At 42.1% G+C, this 22,056-nt stretch overlaps 2 protein-coding genes across 3 annotated transcripts in view; one reads left to right on the plus strand and one right to left on the minus strand.

Moving 5' to 3' along the window:
- The first annotated feature begins 608 nt into the window (after nucleotides 1–608).
- ccnl1a (cyclin L1a) lies at nucleotides 609–9,854 on the plus strand. Of its 2 annotated transcripts, none has more exons than XM_076101061.1 (10): nucleotides 609–950; nucleotides 1,146–1,220; nucleotides 1,934–2,043; nucleotides 3,913–4,033; nucleotides 4,181–4,245; nucleotides 6,750–6,849; nucleotides 6,978–7,082; nucleotides 7,423–7,676; nucleotides 7,847–7,918; nucleotides 8,054–9,854. In XM_076101061.1, the coding sequence occupies exons 1-10, from the start codon at nucleotides 711–713 to the stop codon at nucleotides 8,535–8,537; spliced, it is 1,626 nt and encodes a 541-aa protein (XP_075957176.1). In that variant the 5' UTR covers nucleotides 609–710; the 3' UTR covers nucleotides 8,538–9,854. The 2 variants fall into 2 exon arrangements, with proteins under 2 accessions (XP_075957176.1, XP_075957174.1); XM_076101059.1 differs by having other exon boundaries at nucleotides 612–950; nucleotides 7,847–7,945.
- Nucleotides 9,855–15,344: 5,490 nt separating this feature from the next.
- veph1 (ventricular zone expressed PH domain-containing 1) overlaps nucleotides 15,345–22,056 on the minus strand; it is a 54,751-nt gene continuing 48,039 nt past the window's right edge. The window contains exons 12-14 of the mRNA XM_076100878.1: nucleotides 18,051–18,187; nucleotides 15,891–15,944; nucleotides 15,345–15,556 (exon numbers count right to left, since the gene is read on the minus strand). Of these exons, the coding sequence (XP_075956993.1) occupies nucleotides 15,374–15,556; nucleotides 15,891–15,944; nucleotides 18,051–18,187 (374 nt within the window). The 3' untranslated portion in view covers nucleotides 15,345–15,373. The remainder of the gene's footprint in view (nucleotides 15,557–15,890; nucleotides 15,945–18,050; nucleotides 18,188–22,056) is intronic.

Here is a 22,056-nt window from a genome sequence, read left to right on the forward strand (position 1 = left end):
AGCTAAATACATGGGGGGTATTGTTTTAATTAATTGTAAAACTGAGCCTCCATATAATAATTTAAAAATAAATCGGTTAAATCGAGTGAGACACTTCTCTGGTGTTTTCTTTCTGGATGGCGGATTACAGGGTCTGTAGTGTCAATTAAGATAGTGAAACAGTTTTGACCAACAACTATTAACTGTTTTAGGATTCATTTGTCATTATTTGACATCTAAAATACTTCTGATATTGGAAAATTGAGCTCACATGGAGCTCGTGAAGGAAGCATGAGATATCATCATTTGTAATGGAAAACCATGGAGCCATTTGTATCTCAGATCAGCGGATCTGTTTATTAACTATTTGTATAATGCGTGATTAACTTTGTTTAGACTGTCGGGAGTGTGCAGTTGCAATCTCCAAACAGGTGAGAGAAAAGAAGAAAAATAACCGGTAAATGACTGACCAATTGATTAACGGTGACAGATTAAATGCATGTTACACTCCAGTGAAGTTCGTGAACATTTGGGAGCAAAATGTCATGTAGTTTTTGTTCAACGCATGAGTATCGAGGAACTATTTTATCGGCGCGGATGTGCACAAACGTTTGCGTCCAGACAAGCCGGTTACGTCACGTGCTTTGTCAGTCACCCTGCTCCGCCGTCGTTCCGTCGAGGCTGGACGAGTTGTTTGCTGAAAACCGAAAAATCGCTTTTTCTGGGTGAAAATGGCCGCAGGTCCTCTCTCTGTCTCGTCTAACGCATCCACAAACAACGATGGCATCCTCATCGGTGACAAAGTTTACTCGGAAGTGTACCTTACGATCGACAACTCGCTCATACCGGAGGAAAGGCTCTCTCCGACGCCGTCGATGGTCGACGGCCTCGACTTGAACACAGAGACCGACCTTCGCATCCTCGGGTGTGAACTGATCCAGTCGGCGGGCATTCTCCTCCGGTTACCGCAGGTAAAGACTGCTTCGTATTATATATGTCGGTGTGTGTTTTATTCACATTGAGGAAATGTTAGTATTTTTCATGGCCTGGTGTTAGCTGTTTGCTAACGTTATCTTTTGTAACGTTGGCGTGGTGTAGTTAAAATGGCGGCGGTCCATTGTGTAAGGTTAGGCCTCCTTATACAAGGTCTGTATCTTTCTCGACAGGTGGCAATGGCAACGGGGCAAGTACTGTTTCATCGTTTTTTCTACTCCAAGTCCTTCGTCAAGCACAGTTTTGAGGTAAGTCAGTTTAAGCCTCTGGCTCACTGTCAGGCAGCTGGTTATACTAATGTTAGCATAGCTTAATGTTAGCATGGCTTATATCGTTGTGGTTACGTTTCATGGCGGCCATGTTGTCGATACGTTGTACCAGCGTTTATGAACTGCTGTAAGACGAAGAGGGGACATAATTCAAATCAAGAGGAAACTAATCAAACACTTGCAGTACAATAATAACACCGAATCTAATCATTCATTTTCTATAGTGGAAGAACTTAAATAATATAAAAGTATGGCAAACGTTGCACATGTAAGTTTATCTTAGTCTTAAAACCTTTTTGTTATAGATTCAATTGGTCGTTTGTTGGATAGTCGAGTATTACTACAAGTATTTGATTGGTCTGTCTGAGAAGTTCCGCCCAATATGGTAAATGCTCAATCACACTGTTCATTGTGATGTGCAAAAACAAAATTATATACAAATTTGTAATTTCTTTAAAGCTGTTCTATTCTCCGATAATAACTCCTCCCACGTGATGTAAATCTTCCAGAGATATTAAAATAGTAGCTACCATAGTATAAATAGGCACATAGGAACATTTCTTGATTGTTGGTACATTTATGTCTCCTCATTGGTATATTTTAATGTGTCTGTACTCTATTATCTCTGGATGCATGCCATAGGTTATTATACTCTGTCTTCCAATCGTTTGTTTCAATCATCTTCTTTCCAGATTGTTGCGATGGCTTGTATCAACTTGGCCTCCAAGATTGAGGAAGCACCGCGACGAATTCGAGACGTCATAAATGTTTTTCACCATCTGAGACAGATCCGAGGCAAAAAGTAAGTATCGCCAATGAACCCAGTCTTCTCTTTTGTGAAATAAAAAAAAAACTATTTTAATGTTGTATTGTATGTTTTGTTTTTTTTGCTGTGAAAGTGCTCTTCTGTATATCCTTGTACTCTAAACCATTTTAAAACTTTTCAGTTTCCGCTTCACTGGTAGTTTCTGAAGTGTAATTGTCTACCTTATAACATCTGAGTTTGACGTTACACTGAAATTGATATCGTGACAAACTCACTTTTAATAATTGGCGAGCATTTTAAGACGAGGCACCGCTGCTCTATTAGCGCGTGTGCCTTTTGTCTTCATAGAAATCTGTTCATGTCTATTCTATAGACCGTGGCATTAACTTGGCTTCTTTTTTCCCTTGCAACCAACTAACAGCGACCAGCTACATTTACCAAAGCCTGGGTGATGTGGAATGGTACGTAAGACGAAGCAGTCGGCATGACAACCATGATGCAAGGGGGTCTCTCCTCCCCCCCCAGGGCCACCCCACCCCCTCCTGTGGGAGACGCCCGTGGTCTGAACCCCCGTGGGGCACTGGGATCGGGGATGACAGGTTGGCCGAAGGTCCTTGGCCCCCCGGGGCGCCTTGAGGACTCCTGTGGTTCAATCTTAAGCTTTTGGGTATCTGTCCGTCACTCTGCGGACCGTTTGGGTAACGTAGTCTCCTTCACTGACTGCTCTTTGCCGTGCATCTTGTTTGTGCTTTAAGAGTAAAAAACCCCATTCACCAACTGTCTGCCAACCCATGGCTTTTATAGAAATATCACCTTGTTGATGTTGGAGTCATTAAATGGATACTTAGTAGTCCATGCGGCTTATGTTTTAGTTTAGGGTCAGTGCATTAGCTTAGCTTAGCATAGCTTTAAGAGATTGGTATTAAATTCAAGGGAATATGAACCGATTAAGAGTAACTGTAACCGTAACCGTGGTGCACTTGAAGCAAGTCTGTTGATTTAGATGTAGATTTGGACTGTTGGTCGTGTTAAATAATGGACATCACACAGATGCGTTTACCATGCATGTGGCTTTTAGCATGACAGTATTCACATTAAATTTGTTATTTGAGACATCAGAATGCTAGATTTTGATTTGATCATTGTTTGTAAAGATGCTAAATTATTCTGAAAGTGTTTAAAGTTCTATTTATTCTGGTATTGTGATATATACTGCATATCATACATGGTACATGATGTATTATAGGGAGGCCGACACACCGCCTGTTTACAGATTTACAGATCAGAATGCATCTAATCTTAAGGTTAATGCAGTTATTGTGATGAATGCTGAAAATCTGTTTGTATTAGTAGCATTTGAAATGATCTGTGTTCAACCAGCAGATGTGTTGTAGGTTTGTACAGTGTTCTGTTTGCAGTGACGGTTTTTGGTCTGGATATGCTGCTGTACTATGAATAAAAGTCAAGTGGTTTTGGTTACATAACAGATTATTAACTTAACTGGTGTATAGAGTATGTAAGAATAGGTGAGAATGATTTGTGACATCTCGTCATAGTAGTTTTGGGTTTTTATTCTAGTCCATGTTTGAAGATTGTAAAATATTTCTCACGTTGCGGTCGTGATGTGGGCGATGGTCTGAGTTGATATTTCTGTAAAAGCTGTGACACCTGGTGAATGAGGTAGAGGGCCGTCTACAAAATCCCATAACGCTTTCACGTGAACCACAGGAGTCCTCAACCCCCAGCAAACTGTCAGGCATGCAAACAGTTAAACCTGTTGCTTTTAGTTGGTTGAAACGGGAACAAAAAAGAAAAGAGTGCAAGAAATCAAAAGGGCACTTTCTTTATTTATTTTTATTTCCAAAGGGGGAAACATTATTTTATTTTGATTCCTTTATGAACCAGGACTCCAAGTTCATTGATACTTGATCAGAACTACATAAATACCAAAAACCAAGTCATCAAAGCAGAACGGCGGATCCTGAAGGAGCTGGGCTTCTGTGTGCACGTCAAGCATCCTCACAAGGTGAGTTCAAGCCACACTCGCACCTATTTAAGTTGTGCTGCGCAGTGTACTTCAGCTATTGCAACCACACAAGAAGCAGCTTTTGCAGAATATTATGAAGCATCTGGAGGCGTTTCTGTGTTTTTAACGTACAGTTTTTTCGTACAGATCATCGTCATGTACCTTCAAGTCCTCGAATGTGAGAAGAACCAGACGCTGGTCCAGACGGCCTGGTAAGTTCCTCCCTAGTTCTCCAATGTCCATCTCCCACAGCAGCAACCTGTGTCATGTCTGCAAGAAGTGCCACCAGACCTGGGCTAAATATTACGTTGAACGAGTTTCAAATGGTTGAACCGCTTGAAGAGCACTTGATTTATCTGCTAGGATCTCGGAACAAACCCATATGTGGAAACGACACCACCTGTCGGATAAGTGACGTTCAAGTGCCTCCATGTGTTCTTAAGCACAAATTTTGAAAATTATTCAACCACCATTTCGCCCAGGTTTGACTGCGACGTTCCCTCACTCCATTTTAACCCTTCCACCTCTTTATTTTTTGTTTCTGATGGAGCAATTTTTTTTTATTGCAAACCTGTTGCGTGTCTCACTCTCTTGTCTGCCCTTACATGGCTTTGCTGTAAAGTCTGTTTGATTTGCGCTGCCCGTGGAACTTGGTTTAACTTTGTCCTTTCTCTCTACTCTTTGATTAAAGGGTAGTCCATGCTGGTAAGTCACATAAAGAACCTCTGAACTCTGCCTCCTCCAACCACATGACCTAAGGAAGCTCCCCCCATTGGCTGGCTGCCCCTCTCCAGACAGCCAATCCCAATGCCGAGATTCACTGAAGGGGGCGGGCGGGCCTTTCCCAACAGCCAACATCATCTTGTTTTCTCTTGGGTGTCCAAAAGGATTTGTATTTTTTTGGTCTTGCTACAAAGGTTTTAACTGTAATACCCAGTTTTGCTAAGTAGCTACATATACATTTATATTCTGACTTTTTTTTCTAGTTTACTTGCATCTAGCAATGAAGTAAACTTAGACACAACAGAATAACTTTTTTTTTTTTGACCAGTTTACCTGCCTATTTTTTTATTATTATTTACAGTAGTATACTGTGTCCTGTCCCCAACTTACTTGGTGTCCAGACATGTGTCTGTCTTACAGGCTGATCCAGTTCTCAGGTTTTTCCTCCACGGACCTGTCTCACCCACGCAGCAGTCAGAATCCAGCGGCCCTGTGTTGTCTATGGTAGCGTTAGCAGAGCGGGTTCACGCCGACGTGCCAAAGTGCAGGTCGTTCGATGAAGGCTGGCTAGACTGGAAGTAATCCTGGTGTGGCAATGTCGTTATGAGATACTTGTGGCATGCTTCCAGCAGAGCAGCTCATGTTATATGAGTCGAACTGTGGAACTTGACACACAGTATTTGGAGACTTTTCACTGCTTTGTGATTAGTTGTTTTTTTTTGTTGCTGGTTGTTCCTCTTGATAATCTGAATGGGATCAGTGCTAGTTTACCGGGGTTTAACCATCATGTTTCTGTTATCACACTTTTTTTGTCTTTAGGACTTCTATGTTTCTTAAGGACATAGATGCTCACACCACCCTGTACTCCTCTGATTCACATCCTGGCCATTTTGTCTTTCCTTTTTTTCCTAACTCTTCATGGCTAATCTAATTTATCCATTGTTCCAGACAACCCACTGACACATAATCTGTTTATATCACAGAGATTTCACTTAACCGAAGTAGTGAGGCCTACGTTGCCACCTAATGTCTTTTTAGATGAGTTAAAGTGAAATGGGGTTGAAGACGATCAGTGGTCTTCCGGGGGTTCGTTTTAAATCGTGGCTGGAAAGCATTCATCTTCATTTAAAAGTGGTTACTGTTTTGCAGTTAAGCCTTCCCATCAATGTGAGTATCACAAGCAGGCTGTCAGAATATTCTGCCAGTGCTGCATCATTTGATGACATCAACATGCCACTGACTCCCAGACTCTAGCTGTCGTGCATGCCACCATACATGCTGTGCCTCCCTATTCTCTCAGATGTAACAGTTTGAAAGCAACTGCATTCTCCATGAATGTGTTGAATCCGTGTGTCTGCATGCCTCCCCCCCTCTCCCTCCCTCCACACACGGCATGTGTCATAATCTCAATCATCATTAGTCTTAATCTAGCTACTCAAAGGTCAGTGTGGTAAAATGGTGTTGGCAGGTCTTCAGTAGATTTTTTTCCCATTTGTGTCTTCATGCTTTACCTGTGACATACAGCACTCCCATGGATGCCCCAGAGAGAAATGGACAAAGTTAAATTTTGACAGATCCAAGTGCATATTGCTCCTCAGAATTGTGTAACTCAAACTGTATAACCGTGGTCTTTATCGCTATCAGGGCTTATGATTGATTTGATGCTGTCAGGGCCTCTGTTGGTCTAATCCTTAGTCAGTGAGCCGTTAGTGTTGATGCTTGTTCAACAGTCACCCACCGAAATGTCTGGGTGGTGAAGAGGTTGTTTCTTAGTCGTAAGATTGAGCTAAATTTTAAAAAGGAATGAAAAATCTAAATCTTTATCAGAAAGTTAAAAACATAAAGCCCTGATAAATCAGCCGATCACTGACCGACTAACGACCTGCGGCTACAGCTGTGACACGTCTTTAAGTGTGTCGGTATGGGTAAGAGGTGGCTTTGTGTAGAGAAGATGCTATGTTTTTGTTTCTATGTGTTGTTTTTGTCTTCATAGGAACTACATGAATGATACCCTGAGGACAAACGTGTTTGTGAGATTCCAAGCCGAGACCATCGCCTGTGCCTGCATATTCCTCGCTGCTCGAGCCCTGCAGGTAGTTTTCACATGGCCTCAAATGCTTTATCACTGTTTTTGGACTACATGTTGTCTACTCAAATCCTCTCTAGCTCTACAGTATTGTACCTTTCACATAATACTACCTTCTGTGCATGTGTCTGCCAGATCCCTCTGCCATCCAGACCTAACTGGTACCTTCTGTTTGGAGCCAGTGAGGAGGAAGTTAAAGAGGTCTGCATCACCACCCTCAAGCTCTACACCAGGAAGAAGGTAGGCATCTTTAGAGAGCACAGTACTAGCATGACTGTGCATCATATGAATAATGCATTAGTTAATAGATAGTTGTGGAAGTATCTGCATTTGAATATTTCAGCATGCTTCATTTCATCCCCAAATTTTGCCCAGATGACATTTTAAGCGTGTATGATATATAATTAGGAACCTGACTATCCATCATTGGTCGTAGACTGAAAAGACGGTCTAGATTTGGGATTAAAAGCTTACTTCATTTGGTGCATTGAGTTCAGAAACGTTAGTCAACGACACTTATAATATGGTGTTATTTGCTCACAGTCGTCTGTGTAAACTGACGGCATGATTTCTTCCCCAGCCGAACTACGACCAGATGGAGAAGGAGGTGGACCGGAGGAAAATGTTCTTGACCGAGGCCAAGCTGAAAGCTAAAGGCCTGAACCCCGACGGTACCCCTGCACTGACCACGCTGGGGGGCTTCTCTCCGGCTTCCAAGCCCTGCACCCCAAATGTGGCAAAGGTGGAGGAGAAGTCTCCAAACCCCCAGACCCTCAAACCCGTTAAGAAGGAGCCAGAGAGCCGGACTCAGGTCAACAAGAGTCCACACAATGGGTAGGAAATAAACACATGTTTTAGCAATAGCCATCCTCACTTTCCTTAAATGCTTTCCTTTTGCCTTCATTAAGTTACTCAGAGTACAAGATGGCTGTCATGCCACTTATCTAACAGTGTTTGTCTTTCTATTTTCATTAGTTCCTAATATATATGGGGCTTTTTTTCAGCTTAAGGAAAGACATGAAGATTGGGAGGAACAGCAGGAGCAGAAGTCGATCTCATTCAAGAACACGTTCCAGGTCTAGATCCCGCTCACCTCGCAGACAGTAAGATCACTTGTTTATGTCAAAATGTTCTAGTTAAACATAACTTTTATTTATGTTTAACTAGCTGAATGTATTGCTCATCTTCCTCTTTTGCTTCTCTTTCCACAGTTACAACAGCAGACGCAGTCGCTCAGGGACGTACAGTTCTCGCTCACGCTCTCGCTCTCACAGTCGTAGTCCATCGCCTCGCCGCCATCCGCCCTCCCCCCTCCTCCCCCACCTCAAGTCCAAGTCCAGCCACCACGGCAACAATAGCGACTCCAAGCCCAGCAGCCGCCACAGCAACAGTGGAGGTGGAGGAACCGGTCACAAGAGGAAGCGCTCGCGCTCTCGCACACGATCCCGCACCCCGGTCAAAGTAGACCGGGAACGGGACCGAGAGAGGGAACGGGAGAGAGACAGAGACCGCGGCTCCTTTGACCTCTCCACAAAGAAACACAAACACGAGCGAGGAGGTGGCCATCGAGGAGACCGGAGGGAGAGGGAGAGGTCTCGGTCCTACGACCGGGACCGGGAGCGGGAGCGTGGCCACAAGAGCAAACACCACAGCAGTAGTAGTGGGCACTCAGGACATAGCCGTCACCGCCGCTGAGACAACACACGCACACACGCCCCTCTTTGGGACTGATGGTCACTGAAGCATTTTCAGTATACGCAAAACTAAATCAGATTTTTGCCGTGTTCTCTGAATGCAGTGTGCTAAATCAGTGTAACTGCCAGTCTTTTCATTTAATGAAGTCACATCTTGCAAGTTCTTCCGAAGGTTGAATGGTTGCACTTAAACTATTATGGAAGTCATATATCTGTCGGATGACTTTGCTGACATGTCATCAGACTGCAGCTCTGCCATGGGTGAGAGAACAGGCCAGGTTTGGTTTCATTTTGAGTATATTACCAGCCTAATGCAACATAGTTGGGTTTCTGGGTTTCTCATATGCATCTGGAAAATGACCATTTAAACTACTCGACTTACAGGAATGTTGATTCTCCTCAAGCTTTTAATTTTGTTGGCCAAAGTCAAATAAGTAAATATTTATTTTTTTTAATTGAATTTTGCCTTGTCACCGGTGGCAATTATGGAAACGTTGAAATTACCTAAATCCTACACATACCGTCTGCATGTACAAATGTCTTTGTTATAGAATATTCATTACTTTGACTCGTCTACACGACAGCACACTTGTAGCTGATATTTGGCAGAGGTGGTTGATGTTGTGTCTCTTATGGTTTGGAAGTGTGCGTCTGAGGAACCCAGGCTGCAGCAGTATCTACCAGCATTCAGTGGACTATTTGTAGGTTTACCAACCTTTTGTTTCACCCAGCTCAGACACGATCAGTGGTTGAGGGAAGGCACCAACGCAGTGCGACATCAGTCCCAGTCCGGTTGTCCTGCCCTCTCCCAACTATACGTTTATCTTCATTTTTCCCATGATACCGCCACTCCGCACACCACCACCATCTCTCTAGCCTCCCTTATGTTCTTAGTTTTACATGTGAAGTTATGGACTTTAAAACAAACCTTATTTACAGTGTAAAGATGGATGGATATCCGCTGACAAAATGTGAACGCTTTGATTTATAAAAGCGAACCGCTCAGTGGAACCATTGAATGAACAAATGTAAAATAAAAGCGATCATTCAGGAAGATCAGTATGTTTGCACATTAAGGGACAGGTGGGCGAGTGGTATTTGTTTCCATCTCTTTTTTTTTTGACATGTTGCTAAAGCTGTTTTGTACAGTTTCAATTATATATCTACATTTTCCTTTTTTTTTTTTTTTTTTTTTTTTTTTACAGCAGGGGATGCAGATTTGAAGAAGTTTAGGGTTGTCAATTTGTTACACTGGTTTTTAGTCTGCATGTGTTCATGTCCAATTTTTATTCAATAATAAATGAGTTATGCCACTGAACTCTCTGGTCTCCATTGATTTGAACTGTTGTAACTAAATAGAACAGCACAACATATTTGATGTATGAAGAGGAGAAAACGCATTGGTTTTGGAAAAGTTTGGTCCATATGATGTGCGCATGACATGATTTGTGTACCATAAATGTGAAGCTGATTATTGCAGGGGGTAAATCCTTAAAGTGTGTGTTGTGACAGCCAGAGGGTGCTGTCGGCCTTACTAATACAAGTGCTCATGTCTCTGAGCAGTCTTGTCAAATTTCGAGTTGGCTCTTAAGACTAGTCGCATTCACCAGGCGATGGTTTAGGGAACAAACCCACATCGGTTTTGTCATTGTCCGCATCTCTTTTGTTCCCCATACTGCTCAATCTATGTCACGGAGTGGTCAAAGTTCCCAATCTTCAATTAAGTACTTTATCATGTTGCTGTTGCACAATAATTAAACCTGCCAGAAAGTCCAATGACCCCACACACACACACACACACACACACGTAAACTGACAGAGCAGTCTGATGCTTGCTTTGCAGATTTTGCTACAGGAAGCCAGTCCACACTGCCAAAGCATTGGGGAGCACTCATCTGTGATGTGCATTAAAGCACCTTCACATACAGGTGACACACACACATGCCATAATATCCACCTTTGGCCTTACAAATCTGTAAATCCTTCCTGAGCTCTTTATATAGCCTGTTCTATGGCAGAATATACTATATTTTTAATGACAATTTTATACATATGGATTGGCTATGTTGTAATATTCATATGTTCATTCTGCAACATATTGCCCTTCTGCCCAGTTGCTCTCCCGGAGTTTTCTTGGGGGGAATTTTTCCTTAATCCGATGTGAGGGTCTAAGGAATTGTAAAGCCCCCTGAGTTTCTTCCTGACACTTTATATCATACTATACTAGGACATTTTTAAAGCCTTCTTTAAAATATGACTTTTATGACTGACCTTTTGGAACATACTACACTGACTTTTTTCAACATACTACACTGACTTTTTTCAAGATGCTATAGGCTACTATGACTTACATGACCCACAACGATCACAGCAGACTGATCGAACGAGAGGGATCCAGTCATAAGGGTTTGGAGTTTTGGATCTTCTTGTGAAGCTGCAGAAAAAACATTTAAATTCTTCAATTATGTTTTTTGAATATATATATATATATATATATTTTTATTTTATTTCAAGTGACAAAAACCAAACCCAGGAGTGGAAAGACACAAAGCGAGAGGAAGAGAAACTTAAGATACTTCACTAGAAAATATTTATTGTACAATTGTGTCAGGGGAAAAGAAGGCAGTGTGAGACATGCAAAAGGTGCAACAAGCAAATATACAATCCATACCAATATCAGATAACTGTCAATAAAATACAGCATTCATTTTTTGCAGTATTAATTCATAGTAATATAAACACAATGTAGGAGGAAGGGGAAGACAGAAGCCACATTCATCGTTTCAGTAGCCTTTCTAGACATCATTGAAGTGTTACAACAGTGCTTGTACAAAATAAATATTGACCTTAAATGAAAAATCAAACGTAATTTAACACTCTAAAGTTTCCTACGATTCTTTACACAAGGCTCAAAAATGTTTTTATACATTCAGAAAATGTAGCACGTTCATCTTCACATATACAGTTTGTGATTGTTGATATCTACAGTCTTGTTTCCGTTCTCTCAACTGCAAATGGAATCTCTTTGTGCCTTAAAGTAGTGAAAATAACAGCTCACTTCTCTCAAGTGTGAGACGACAGACAGACAGATAGATGCTAGAGTATCCATCCGCAGTCTATTTACACAGCTGCCTACAAATGAAGCTCTAGCGTAAGTCAGGAAGACTATACTCTTGTATGCTTAGTCTTGTAGTTTATTTCTCATACATCTGCCATTCACTTCTCTCGCATGCTCACTCATAATTTCCTTGCTGTCATTGTTCCGGGCTGTCAATCATGAGATCAGCTGTGTAGATCAGCTGGTCTCTTCTATCCATTAGCACAGCACTTAGCGAAGGGTCAATTGGTCATGTTGGCTGTAACTGTTGCCCCGTGAGGCTTGGAAACTAGGTCCACACGGCAGTGTGACGGCAGAGAGCGTTCATATTATTACTTCAACATTCATATGATCAGACATCCACCTTCCAACACCAATAACTCAACACAACTGAAGAGGCAGGGTAAAGTCAGCACCATGGTACATTTAAAGCGAAGGGTAGAGAACTTCACTTAGCAGTGGAAGGGGATGTAACGTTTGCTTGCCAGCCGGCTGAACGGCCCAGATAGGTAGGTTTGCCACAAGACAAATTCCAGAAAGTGTACATAATCCATCAGTGTTGTGTAAGTAAATCTGTGCATGATAACATCTGACAGCTAAGTAATTGTCCTGAGGTGCTAAACCTGACACATATGTTAGTTTTCTTTAGGACAAATGATAGTGCATAAGTGTTAAACAAGGGACAGCGATGGTCAACTTAAATCTGATGCATTCTATAGGTCAAACCAGACGAGTCTATGCTATTGGCTCTGTACTTAAACACTGCAGTGCTTTGAGCTAAATACTACTATGAGAAATAATGTCGATGTTTAGTTAGCATGCTAAACATCTTAAGGTCTTTTCTTAAGAGTACCTTGCAACGTAAATGCCTTGCAACATGTTTGGTCCCACAAGGTGAAAATGCCAATATAAGAGATCATATTATGTATTATCATATTAAGATGACCAGAATGCAATATACAATAGCTGTATATTGTACAATAGCAATTATATTGCACCTATTATGCAATCCTTGCGTTTTGTGTTGTGTTATTGTACCGTTTTAAAATAAACTCCTATGTAGGTGTGTCAATCATAAAAGAAAAGCAGAAAGCGAATCAAATTGTGAAGGACAGGCATGATGTAAATAATATTATGTGTAAGCAGTCACCTCTGCTGTGTAGGGGGGGGGGGGGGGGGCACAGAGACAGCAAAAAGTACAAACAGTGGTAACCTGAACGGGTGGGAGAGGCAGTGTTATGACTACATGACTACATGACGACAGGGTTATAGCTGAAGGACAAAGTAAGACCAAAGTCAATGTGCTCGTCTGTCACACCAGTTGAGATTAATACCACCCGAGGCATTTTTAAATGTATCCAACGTTGGATTCTATATATTTAACCAAAAGCAAACACATTTGATAAGAGACAATGCTTCCACCTGTGGGCAGAAACACACCACCCATAAAGATAAAGATCAAATCAGACATCATACATAATAATTGATTCGTCACGGCCGACCGTGAATGTTTGTCTGGTGCAGGCAGTTCAGAGCTTAACAGGGGCAGTACATGACACGAGGAGTTTTGTTTTGAAACAAAGGTTTGAACTGAGCCCATGTTGGTTTTTAAAAAGCGGACTTTTCAGAATGAAACGGATCACTTTTCTCAACATAAGGGAGTCATAGTGCTCCACAGAAGTACTGCAACAGGCTTCGATTTTTCAGGTGGAAAGTTGTAAAGAAGAAAAAGTTGCGCTCACTCAGTCAGGTGCTCACTCGCACTTCATCCAATCTCACAGTTTCAACACAAGACGACAAAACACACAAGCGTTTCCTTTCTAACCTTTGGAAAGGGCCTGTTTTAAAATGATGGAGATTGCTGCATCACCACAGAACAAAACATTTTACTGAATCGTCAGCGGAAATTAAATCAATGTGACTGAAGTGGAACAGTTTCTAAATCCACAAGGAAACCCCAAATTGACTTCACTGTTGTTCTTATGTTTCAAACACCACTGTTGAGCAACAGTTGAGCTAACACTGCTCCTCGTAAAATATGGAGTGAGTTGTTGCAGATTTATCTTGTTGAGGAAAGCCAAAAATAACCAGGTCCATGTAGAATAGAGATTGCAAAAGAACAGAAATATGAGCATTGCACTAACTCTTAGGGGGCTCGCTTCATAAGTACAACAGCAGGAACAGGGTCGAAATGTTTTCTTCACACAAGGTGCTCTTATTTTTTTGGAGGAAACATTTCAGATTTTTAAATAACTCAACTTGAACCATGTCTGCTGACTTTGCGTCATGACACAAATGATTTAAAAACACTGGCTCAACTGTGTACATCCATATTCCACGAGAAAACAATATGTCAATTAAAAGAATAGTTCCACATTTTGGGAAATACACTTTTTTTGCTTTCTTGCCAAGAGACAGATTAGAAGATCGCTATTACTCTCTTGTCCGTACGGTAAATATGAAGCTAGCAAGTCGGTTAGCTTAGCATAAACCCTAGAAGCGGGGAAACCTTTAGCCTGGCTCTGGTGAAGGAGTTGTGCTTTTACAGGGGGTTATGTGCAGGACTATTTCTTGGTTGGGAGCAGCGACTTCCTCAAGATTTTACGCCACCATGAAATTGCCAGTTAACAGCGTGAGAATCCAGGAAGTCGCTGCTCTTAGCCAAGTAATAGTCCTGCACATAGCCCCCACAAAACAAATAAAGTTTTACTTTGGATTTCGTACAAATTAAACAAACAAAAGTTGTTGACTAGTAAGCTTGAAAGGTGATTCGATTCAGAGGGATTTTGTTACCTTTGGACCGAGCCACGCTAGCTGTTTCCCCCCGTGTCCAGCCTTTATGCTAAGCTAAGCTAACTGTCTTCCGGCTGTAGATTCATATTTAGTGTACAGACATGAGAGTTGTATCAACCTTCTCATCCAACCCTCAGAAAGACATTTAACTTGAAGTGAAGTTGAACTATTCCTTTGAGGCTACGTCATACTCTCTCTCTCTTACTCGGACACACACACAGACGAAGACATTATTCTAGTATTGAGTGCCCTTCCAAACTGCTGTCCATTAGGCTCCTCTTCCTCATCATTCCTGCTCTCAAGAAAGACTCTTCAGTTTCATTATTGCTTCAAGTCCTAATGACGTCTTTGCTTCTATGCAGTCTTTATTGTTAAATACTACCCTGGCTTCAAATAGATCTCAATCATCATGCATCATTAAACTCACAAATCCAACGTTTCCACAGATGCTGATTTAGTTTGGTTGTTGAAGCTCGCAGTAGTGTTTGGTCTCAAGCAGAAGAATGTCCATACTGTAGAATCCAGTCAGGCTAAGATCGTGTACAACTTCAAAATGTAACACTTATGTATACTGTAACATTAATTTATGATGGTCCACAGCTGTAAATGCATCAGTGAGTCCATGTGTAACAGCGAGGAACAGTAACATCCTTCCTTCTGGTTGGATAAACAACATTGCTGGTTAATTAAACATTTTATTTCTCTAAAAGTACTGCATAAAAAGTGTTTTGATTGTTTTTGGAATATTGGAGGAGACCACCAATTACAGATACAAAGTTATAGTACTGGCAGTGGATGTTTGTGTCTACAACAAAAACGACTCAGTGTATATATGACTGTGTGTGTGTGTGTGTGTGTGTGTGTGTGTGAATTTGTATGCATGGCATGTGTTATCAATAGTCCTGTACTGTGTGTGTCCTCATTAGTAAACAGTGTTGCTGTTGCTCTCACAGGTAGGTGGTAGCCTCTCTGTTCTCCCTCTCTCTGGCCTGAGCCACGGCCACGTTGATGCACTGCAGCCACTCCTCAGCATGTTTCTCATCCTGAGCTTTCAGCACATACGTCTTACTGTCAGTGAAGATCTCAAAGGCCCGTGGCAGGCCCCGATCACGGCGCTTCTTGGCTACCACCTGTGATGAAAAAAAGAGAAGCAGATGACACACTCGCACTGAAACATCTCTGAAATGTCGCTCTCCTTTTTTAGATTGATGTGATTTGGCTTCATGTAGCCAAAGGATTTCGTTTGGGATCCACCCACACGGTACACTCTACCATAATCAGATGACAGCAAAAGCTTTGAAATGACAATAATGTAACGTCACTTAAAAATCTAAAGTAAAAACAACAACTATGAAACCAGGTAAACTGCTAATAATGGAAAAGAAAAAAGATGTGATCGGTAGGGAAGATCAAAAAGGTTTTGGGAGCAGGTTTTTGAGGGATGATCACAATATAACTCCTCACCTTGACACTTTGCACCTTGCTCAGCTCAATAGGGATGTCATCCAGCTCATCTTTCTGTGGGGTGGACAAAACATCACAGTAGTTAAAAAGTCTTCATTTTCCAACAGCTTTTGTAGGATTAAGAGGTGGTCATTTTAGCAAAACACAGCTGGAGTCAGCCACCTCACTAGTGGTAAAACTATAAACCAGTAAAATAAATTACAATTACCAAAATACGGCACCATGGTCTGAACGGACACATAACAAACACGAACAAGAAGTAACATTTGCATTTTGGAACATAAAACAGCACACGTAACAGAATACTCAGTCAGCGCTCTGCACCTGCAGGCACGATGGCAAATGTGGGCCGTCGCTATCGTTAAAATACTCTCAGCACTGGCAGACGGCCCTCAGTGCAGCGAGAGGTGGCTCATTTTCTCTTGTTTCTCTCTTCTTCAATATCAGAAAAAAAAAAAAAAATCCAATATTGGTCTGGCTCTAGCACAAAACCAGAGCTAGCTGTCAGGCTCGTGGCAACTGCCAACATCCTTTGTGTGTGTGTGTGTGTGTGTGTGTGTGTGTGTGTGTGTGTGTGTGTGTGTGAGACACTGTTTTACCTCCCGGCTGGCTGTGCTGAGGGTCTGATGTTTCCCACAGCAGATTCATGTCAGTGGATTCGTGCAGTTATTTAATTGGACAATTGATGGATTTTTGCCATATGGCTTGTGACAGCTGGAATCCGAACCGGAAAGTCCATTAAGACATTCTCTTATAATGCTTTAAGTAATCGCACCTCACTAACGTGTTTTTGCAAGTATTTTGTACCTTAATGTGTAACTTCTTTCATATTTCTTGACAGCTTGCATTTAATGAGACGATGGTGCTAGAATTAAGCCAAAGACTTAAATATCCTTTGGCTACTCAAGGTGTCCAGAGATTTTCTCTCAAATCACCTTGTACCTGCATTTTAGAGATTCTCAGAGCAAGTGAACACACCACAATTAATCGGTGAGCATTTAATAAGTCTGCTGTTCCAAAGTGAGATACAAGACTTACTCTCAAACCTCTCACATCAAATGTGGATGAAAACAACCAGTTTGTTTTGTTCTTAATCTCACTCCTTATTTGGGAAAGGGTCTTTCACGACATAGGCCTACCAAAATACCTCCAGAACAAAGATGGACTGAGCTCTGAGAACAAAGACTCAAAACCTTTCCAAATTGTGGCTGCTGCAAAAAGAGAGGAGTGCAATACCATCTGGAAAGGAGCACAACGACTATTGTTAGGAGTTTAAAAAAGAGAGCTCAAATCTACTTCTGCATTTCAACCAGCAGAGAATATCCCACTGTTTCCAGATATCCTCGTTGATGTCGTGCCTCCCTTTTACGTTTTGGGAGCTGATTGTATAAACATGTCTAAAGATCCAGTTGACACCCAATCTCCTGTCGGCTGTGAACATTATTTCAATTATAATAAATTGTTTCACTCCTGCAGATGATCGCCAAAGACACGGATATAAGCACGAATACACGGAGGTGTAGTATTTCCCAATAAATCTGATTTTCTCATGGACTGATCTGACTGAAAATATTTTTCTTCCGTCAGTGGGATAAAATCAAACTTGACCTTTTTTTTTTTTTTTAGCAAACTTTGACCTGAACGAGTTTTTGATCGTGCTGCTTTCGCTTTAAGTTTTGATTAAACAAACCTTTCCTTTCCACAAAACTTCTCCGATCAGTAACCTTAGCCTTTGTTCAAACTTACAGTAAGTCACCAGCAAACACATTGCTCATTGCTTCAATGAAAACAGTCTTTTCTTTAACTCACACCCTAACCCACGAGGCAGTACCTCCTGCTCGGTGTTTGCTACTTGTGCGTAATTATATCTGCTTTGAGTTATAGTGGGTGAGAGTGACTCAGGTTGTTGCAGCATCATGCTTTGGCCTTGGGAGTCCCCCAAGAGTCCTTACCGGGGCCATTGTTTGTTACGGTTGGATTCACCAGATGCTCCTGAGGGATAATGAGCTTATCACGAGATGTGATTTCCACTGTTTCACGCAGAGTTTCACCATGATTCAAATGACACGGAACTAGGAAACATTAATACAGATTTTCTGAATGAGAGGCCAGAGACAGTTGTCTCTGTGTGAGGAGGCTTAATTTCCATTGATTACATACTGATTTGCCTCTACGGAAGAGGAGCTGGTTTCCTGCCAGGGTGAAGTAACGGGTTTTCCAGCGCTTGATGAACTTCCAGCGGACCTGCTTCTCCTTTAGCTTCCCCTCGATCAGAGGCTGTCCCTCCTGGTTCACAACTAGAGGGCCACACAAACAGAGACAGAGACAGAGAGGGAGAAAGACGCAAAGGAAGAATTATAAAGAAAAAGATGAACGAAATAAAATATAGTGCTTTTTAAAAATGTTGTTGCCCATTTACTTGACTTTATAGCTGACCGTCAATAGATTGATCTGAAAGGTCTGCCAATATGATGCATTCATGAGCTGGTGGAGGGGTCTGACATCTGAGACTTGAATCAGCCATTGAACAGTACTGTGGCTATGAGCTATGTTACTAGAAAATCTAGCCTGAAAGGTGAAATAAAAAATGTGGAATGTTTGCAACCAACCAGCAAGCAGCAGGTTTCTAGATTCTGGAAATAGATTTTTATAGCGTAGGGCAGGCCAGGCCAGATGCAGCTCACGGGACAATTTCATAACCCCCTACATGGTTAGAATTTATTATAACATCTGGCTCACTAATGTCTATTTTTCCATTTCTTCCTATTTGGATTTTCCCCAGTCTAAGTTTAAGTCTACAGTAATCATTTACTTTTTTATTATTATTATTTTTAGGATGCAACCTGGCTCATGGCCCCTGAATAATTCAAGATTGAGACCCATGCCGTAGGGAAATGAATGGAAGCCAACGGCTGCCTGCAAGATGTAAAAAAATTAATTCCCATCTGAAAAGATAATGTTATGCTTTGGACATGGGCTGGCAGCAACATAAAATATAACTGGCTAAATATACAATACAAAAGCAGAGGTATGGTACATTTAGGCCAGAAAGACTCTGAACATGTTGTAACAACCATTGTAAATGTAAATGAATGCACAAAATGCAGATCTTTATCCAAATAAAGTGAGTGCATTCAAAGCACAGCTCAGCCACCCTGCTGATCTGAGACTCACATCATTAATTCTATTCTGTTCTCAATTTCCTTCACTTTTATTTCATCCTGTTTCTTTAGTTCGTAGTTGTAATGTTTTATAACCCTATTAAGCACTTTAACAGTTGTATCTGATTAAATTGTAGGATACAAACAAACTTCAACTTCCAGTGAACATCAATGAGTTGTTCAGTTCAGTTACTACATTTAAGCAAAAACATGTTGTATTACTTGTGTGTGCATCTGTGTGTCTTTCTGATAAGATGAAGGAGAAGTCCCCCGAAGTGAAGTCTGTACTGGTCTGATTACAAACACTCGTATGTGTGTGTATATATATTTTGTTCATGTATATAACTGTTTTGCAACATCCTTTGCAGGGCTGTAACAGAAACATTGATTCCTTCATCATCCGTAATCTGTTTTTTGGGGGCGTGGCCATTTGATGAGTTTCGTCTGGGAGTGTAACCAGCATCCAGCAGCTAAAGTGAACTGCTGTCAATGGGTCGCGGCCCTGTTGCTGCACAGAGCGCTGTTCACATTTTTATTCAAAGTGTATTAATATTAAACGTGTGGCATGTCCAAATGTATCCGACTTCGACACTGCATGTTCTTGGGTACCCAGCAATGTGTGAAGTAGATCGGATGAACGGTATAGATATGCGAAGGACACACACACACACACACACACACACACACACACACACACACACACACACACACACACACACACACACACACACACACACACACACACACACACACACACACACAAATGTAAAACATTTACATTCCTTCCAAATTGTCAGTCTGCGTGTGTGTGTCCTCTGCACATTGACTTCCTGCCAGACTGTTGAGACAGACACACTTCTCATATACGGTTGGACACACTCCCATCGTTACTGTGTGCCGGCTTCTCTGCATCATCTAAGAAATATTCTTTGAGTGCAGAAATAAACTTGTCTGCTGCATGAATCATTGGGCCTCGTGCCGTATCTTTGCTTTGAAGCGGACACCTGGAAAGGGATCCCTGGATTTGTTGTCAGCCTCAGGCAAGTACTGTAATCCACAACACCTCATCTGGGACACGCTGGTGTCAATCAATGAGACATAAAACGCACACACGGAGTCGCAACAAATAATGTATGTTTCTGCTGCATTTAGTCTTCTATTTAGATCCGTCCACGTGTAGTCACATGACCCATAACACATTTTTATTTCTGAATCTGAATAAGGCTTCTCTGCCAGTGCTACATGTTCAGCCTCATGGAGGACATGATTTCAAACCTGTGACAGGAGTGAAGTGTCCGACCCAAATCATTAGCAGAAACAGCTGTCCCTCCAAAGCAGCCTAATTATGCCCCCAGGCCCAAACATCAACACGTTCGTGTTGGGATATGTCAATTTGTTTGGCTTTAATAATGTATGAGTGCATTTGTGGTTTGGTGTTTGTAGTCTTTGGCTAGAGTACAACAACTTCAGGTTGAGGTGTGAGGAGAACAGCGAGATGTGTCCTGCAAGACAAATATGGGTTTAAACCGCAGTTCCCTGACTCACCCTTGTTAACCATCAACATTAGGAAGAAATGTGGTTGTAACCAGGCCCCCACACATCCAACTGTGTTAATGTCACGTTTTTCCATCCATCCATCCATTTTCCTCCGCTTATCCGGGGTCGGGTCGCGGTGGCAGCAGGCCAAGCAGGCCGACCCAGACCTCCCTCTCACCGGCAACATGTTCCAGCTCATTCTGGGGGATCCCGAGGCGTTCCCAGGCCAGCTGGGAGATGTAATCTCTCCAGCGTGTTCTGGGTCTTCCCCGGGGTCTCTTCCCAGTTGGACGTGCCTGGAAAACCTCCAGTGGGAGGCGTCCAGGAGGCATCCTAATTAGATGCCCGAACCACCTCAGCTGACTCCTTTTGACGCGAAGGAGTAGCGGCTCGACTCCAAGCTCCCTCCTGATGACCGAGCTCCTTACCCTATCTCTAAGGCTGAGCCCTACGGAGGAAGCTCATTTCGGCCGCTTGTAGCCGCGACCTTGTCCTTTCGGTCACAACCCAGAGTTCGTGACCATAGGTGAGGGTAGGAACGTAGACCGAGTGGTAAATTGAGAGCTTTGCCTTCCGGCTCAGCTCCCTCTTCACCAAGACGGTCCGGTGCAGCGCCTGCTTTACTGCTGCAGCCGCACCGATCCGCCTGTCGATCTCCCGCTCCATCTTACCCTCACTCGTGAACAAGACCCCGAGATACTTGAACTCCTTCGCTTGAGGTAGGCACTCCGTCCCCACCTGGAGGGAGCAATCCACCGGTTTCCGGCAGAGAACCATGGCCTCAGATTTGGAGGTGCTAACTCTCATCCCCGCCGCTTCACACTCACGTTTTTCCTTTCTGAGTAATTGTAAAAAATGCCAAGTTACAACAAAGAGAAAAAGTGCTTCTTGTAACATGCTGAGCTTTGCGAAAACATGTTTCAGAATAGAAAAAAACAACAGCTGAGGGGAATCCCTGCAGGACTCTGTGCTGTTTGTTCACAGGTGATACTTTGTTTCTTAGTGACATGAAGCACAATGTAGCTAATCTGACAGCTAGTCCGTACTTTCTTTGTTACTCTGCACTTTTTACAATATCTTTGCTCTAACTTTTATTCATGGTATATCTTTCCGATTCACAATAGCCTCCAAGAAAAAACTCAAAGGCTAACTATTGTCTTTCACTTTTATTGGAAGTATGTTTATCTTGCTATGCAAAGTCCTGGTCCTGCTTGGACATTCAAAACCTACAGTATGTAGGTACCACTATGCTATGAAACTCTATTTAAGAGTCTCATTGATATCAAGATCTCTACTTCAAGAAGCAAACAAAGCATTTACAGTGAGAGAGCCAGAAGAGAACCATAAAGTTTGACAAACAACAGTTAAAAAAGTGTCACAAAGAGTCATAAAAAATTCAGATGATGAAGCTGTAAAACCTCAAACATGAATAAAACCTCTCCGACAGATAGTTCTCTCTCTCACACACA

Source organism: Anarhichas minor, unplaced genomic scaffold, assembly GCF_050575085.1.
Source record: "Anarhichas minor isolate MPS153535 unplaced genomic scaffold, ASM5057508v1 ptg000026l, whole genome shotgun sequence".
NCBI classification, from domain to species: domain Eukaryota; kingdom Metazoa; phylum Chordata; class Actinopteri; order Perciformes; family Anarhichadidae; genus Anarhichas; species Anarhichas minor.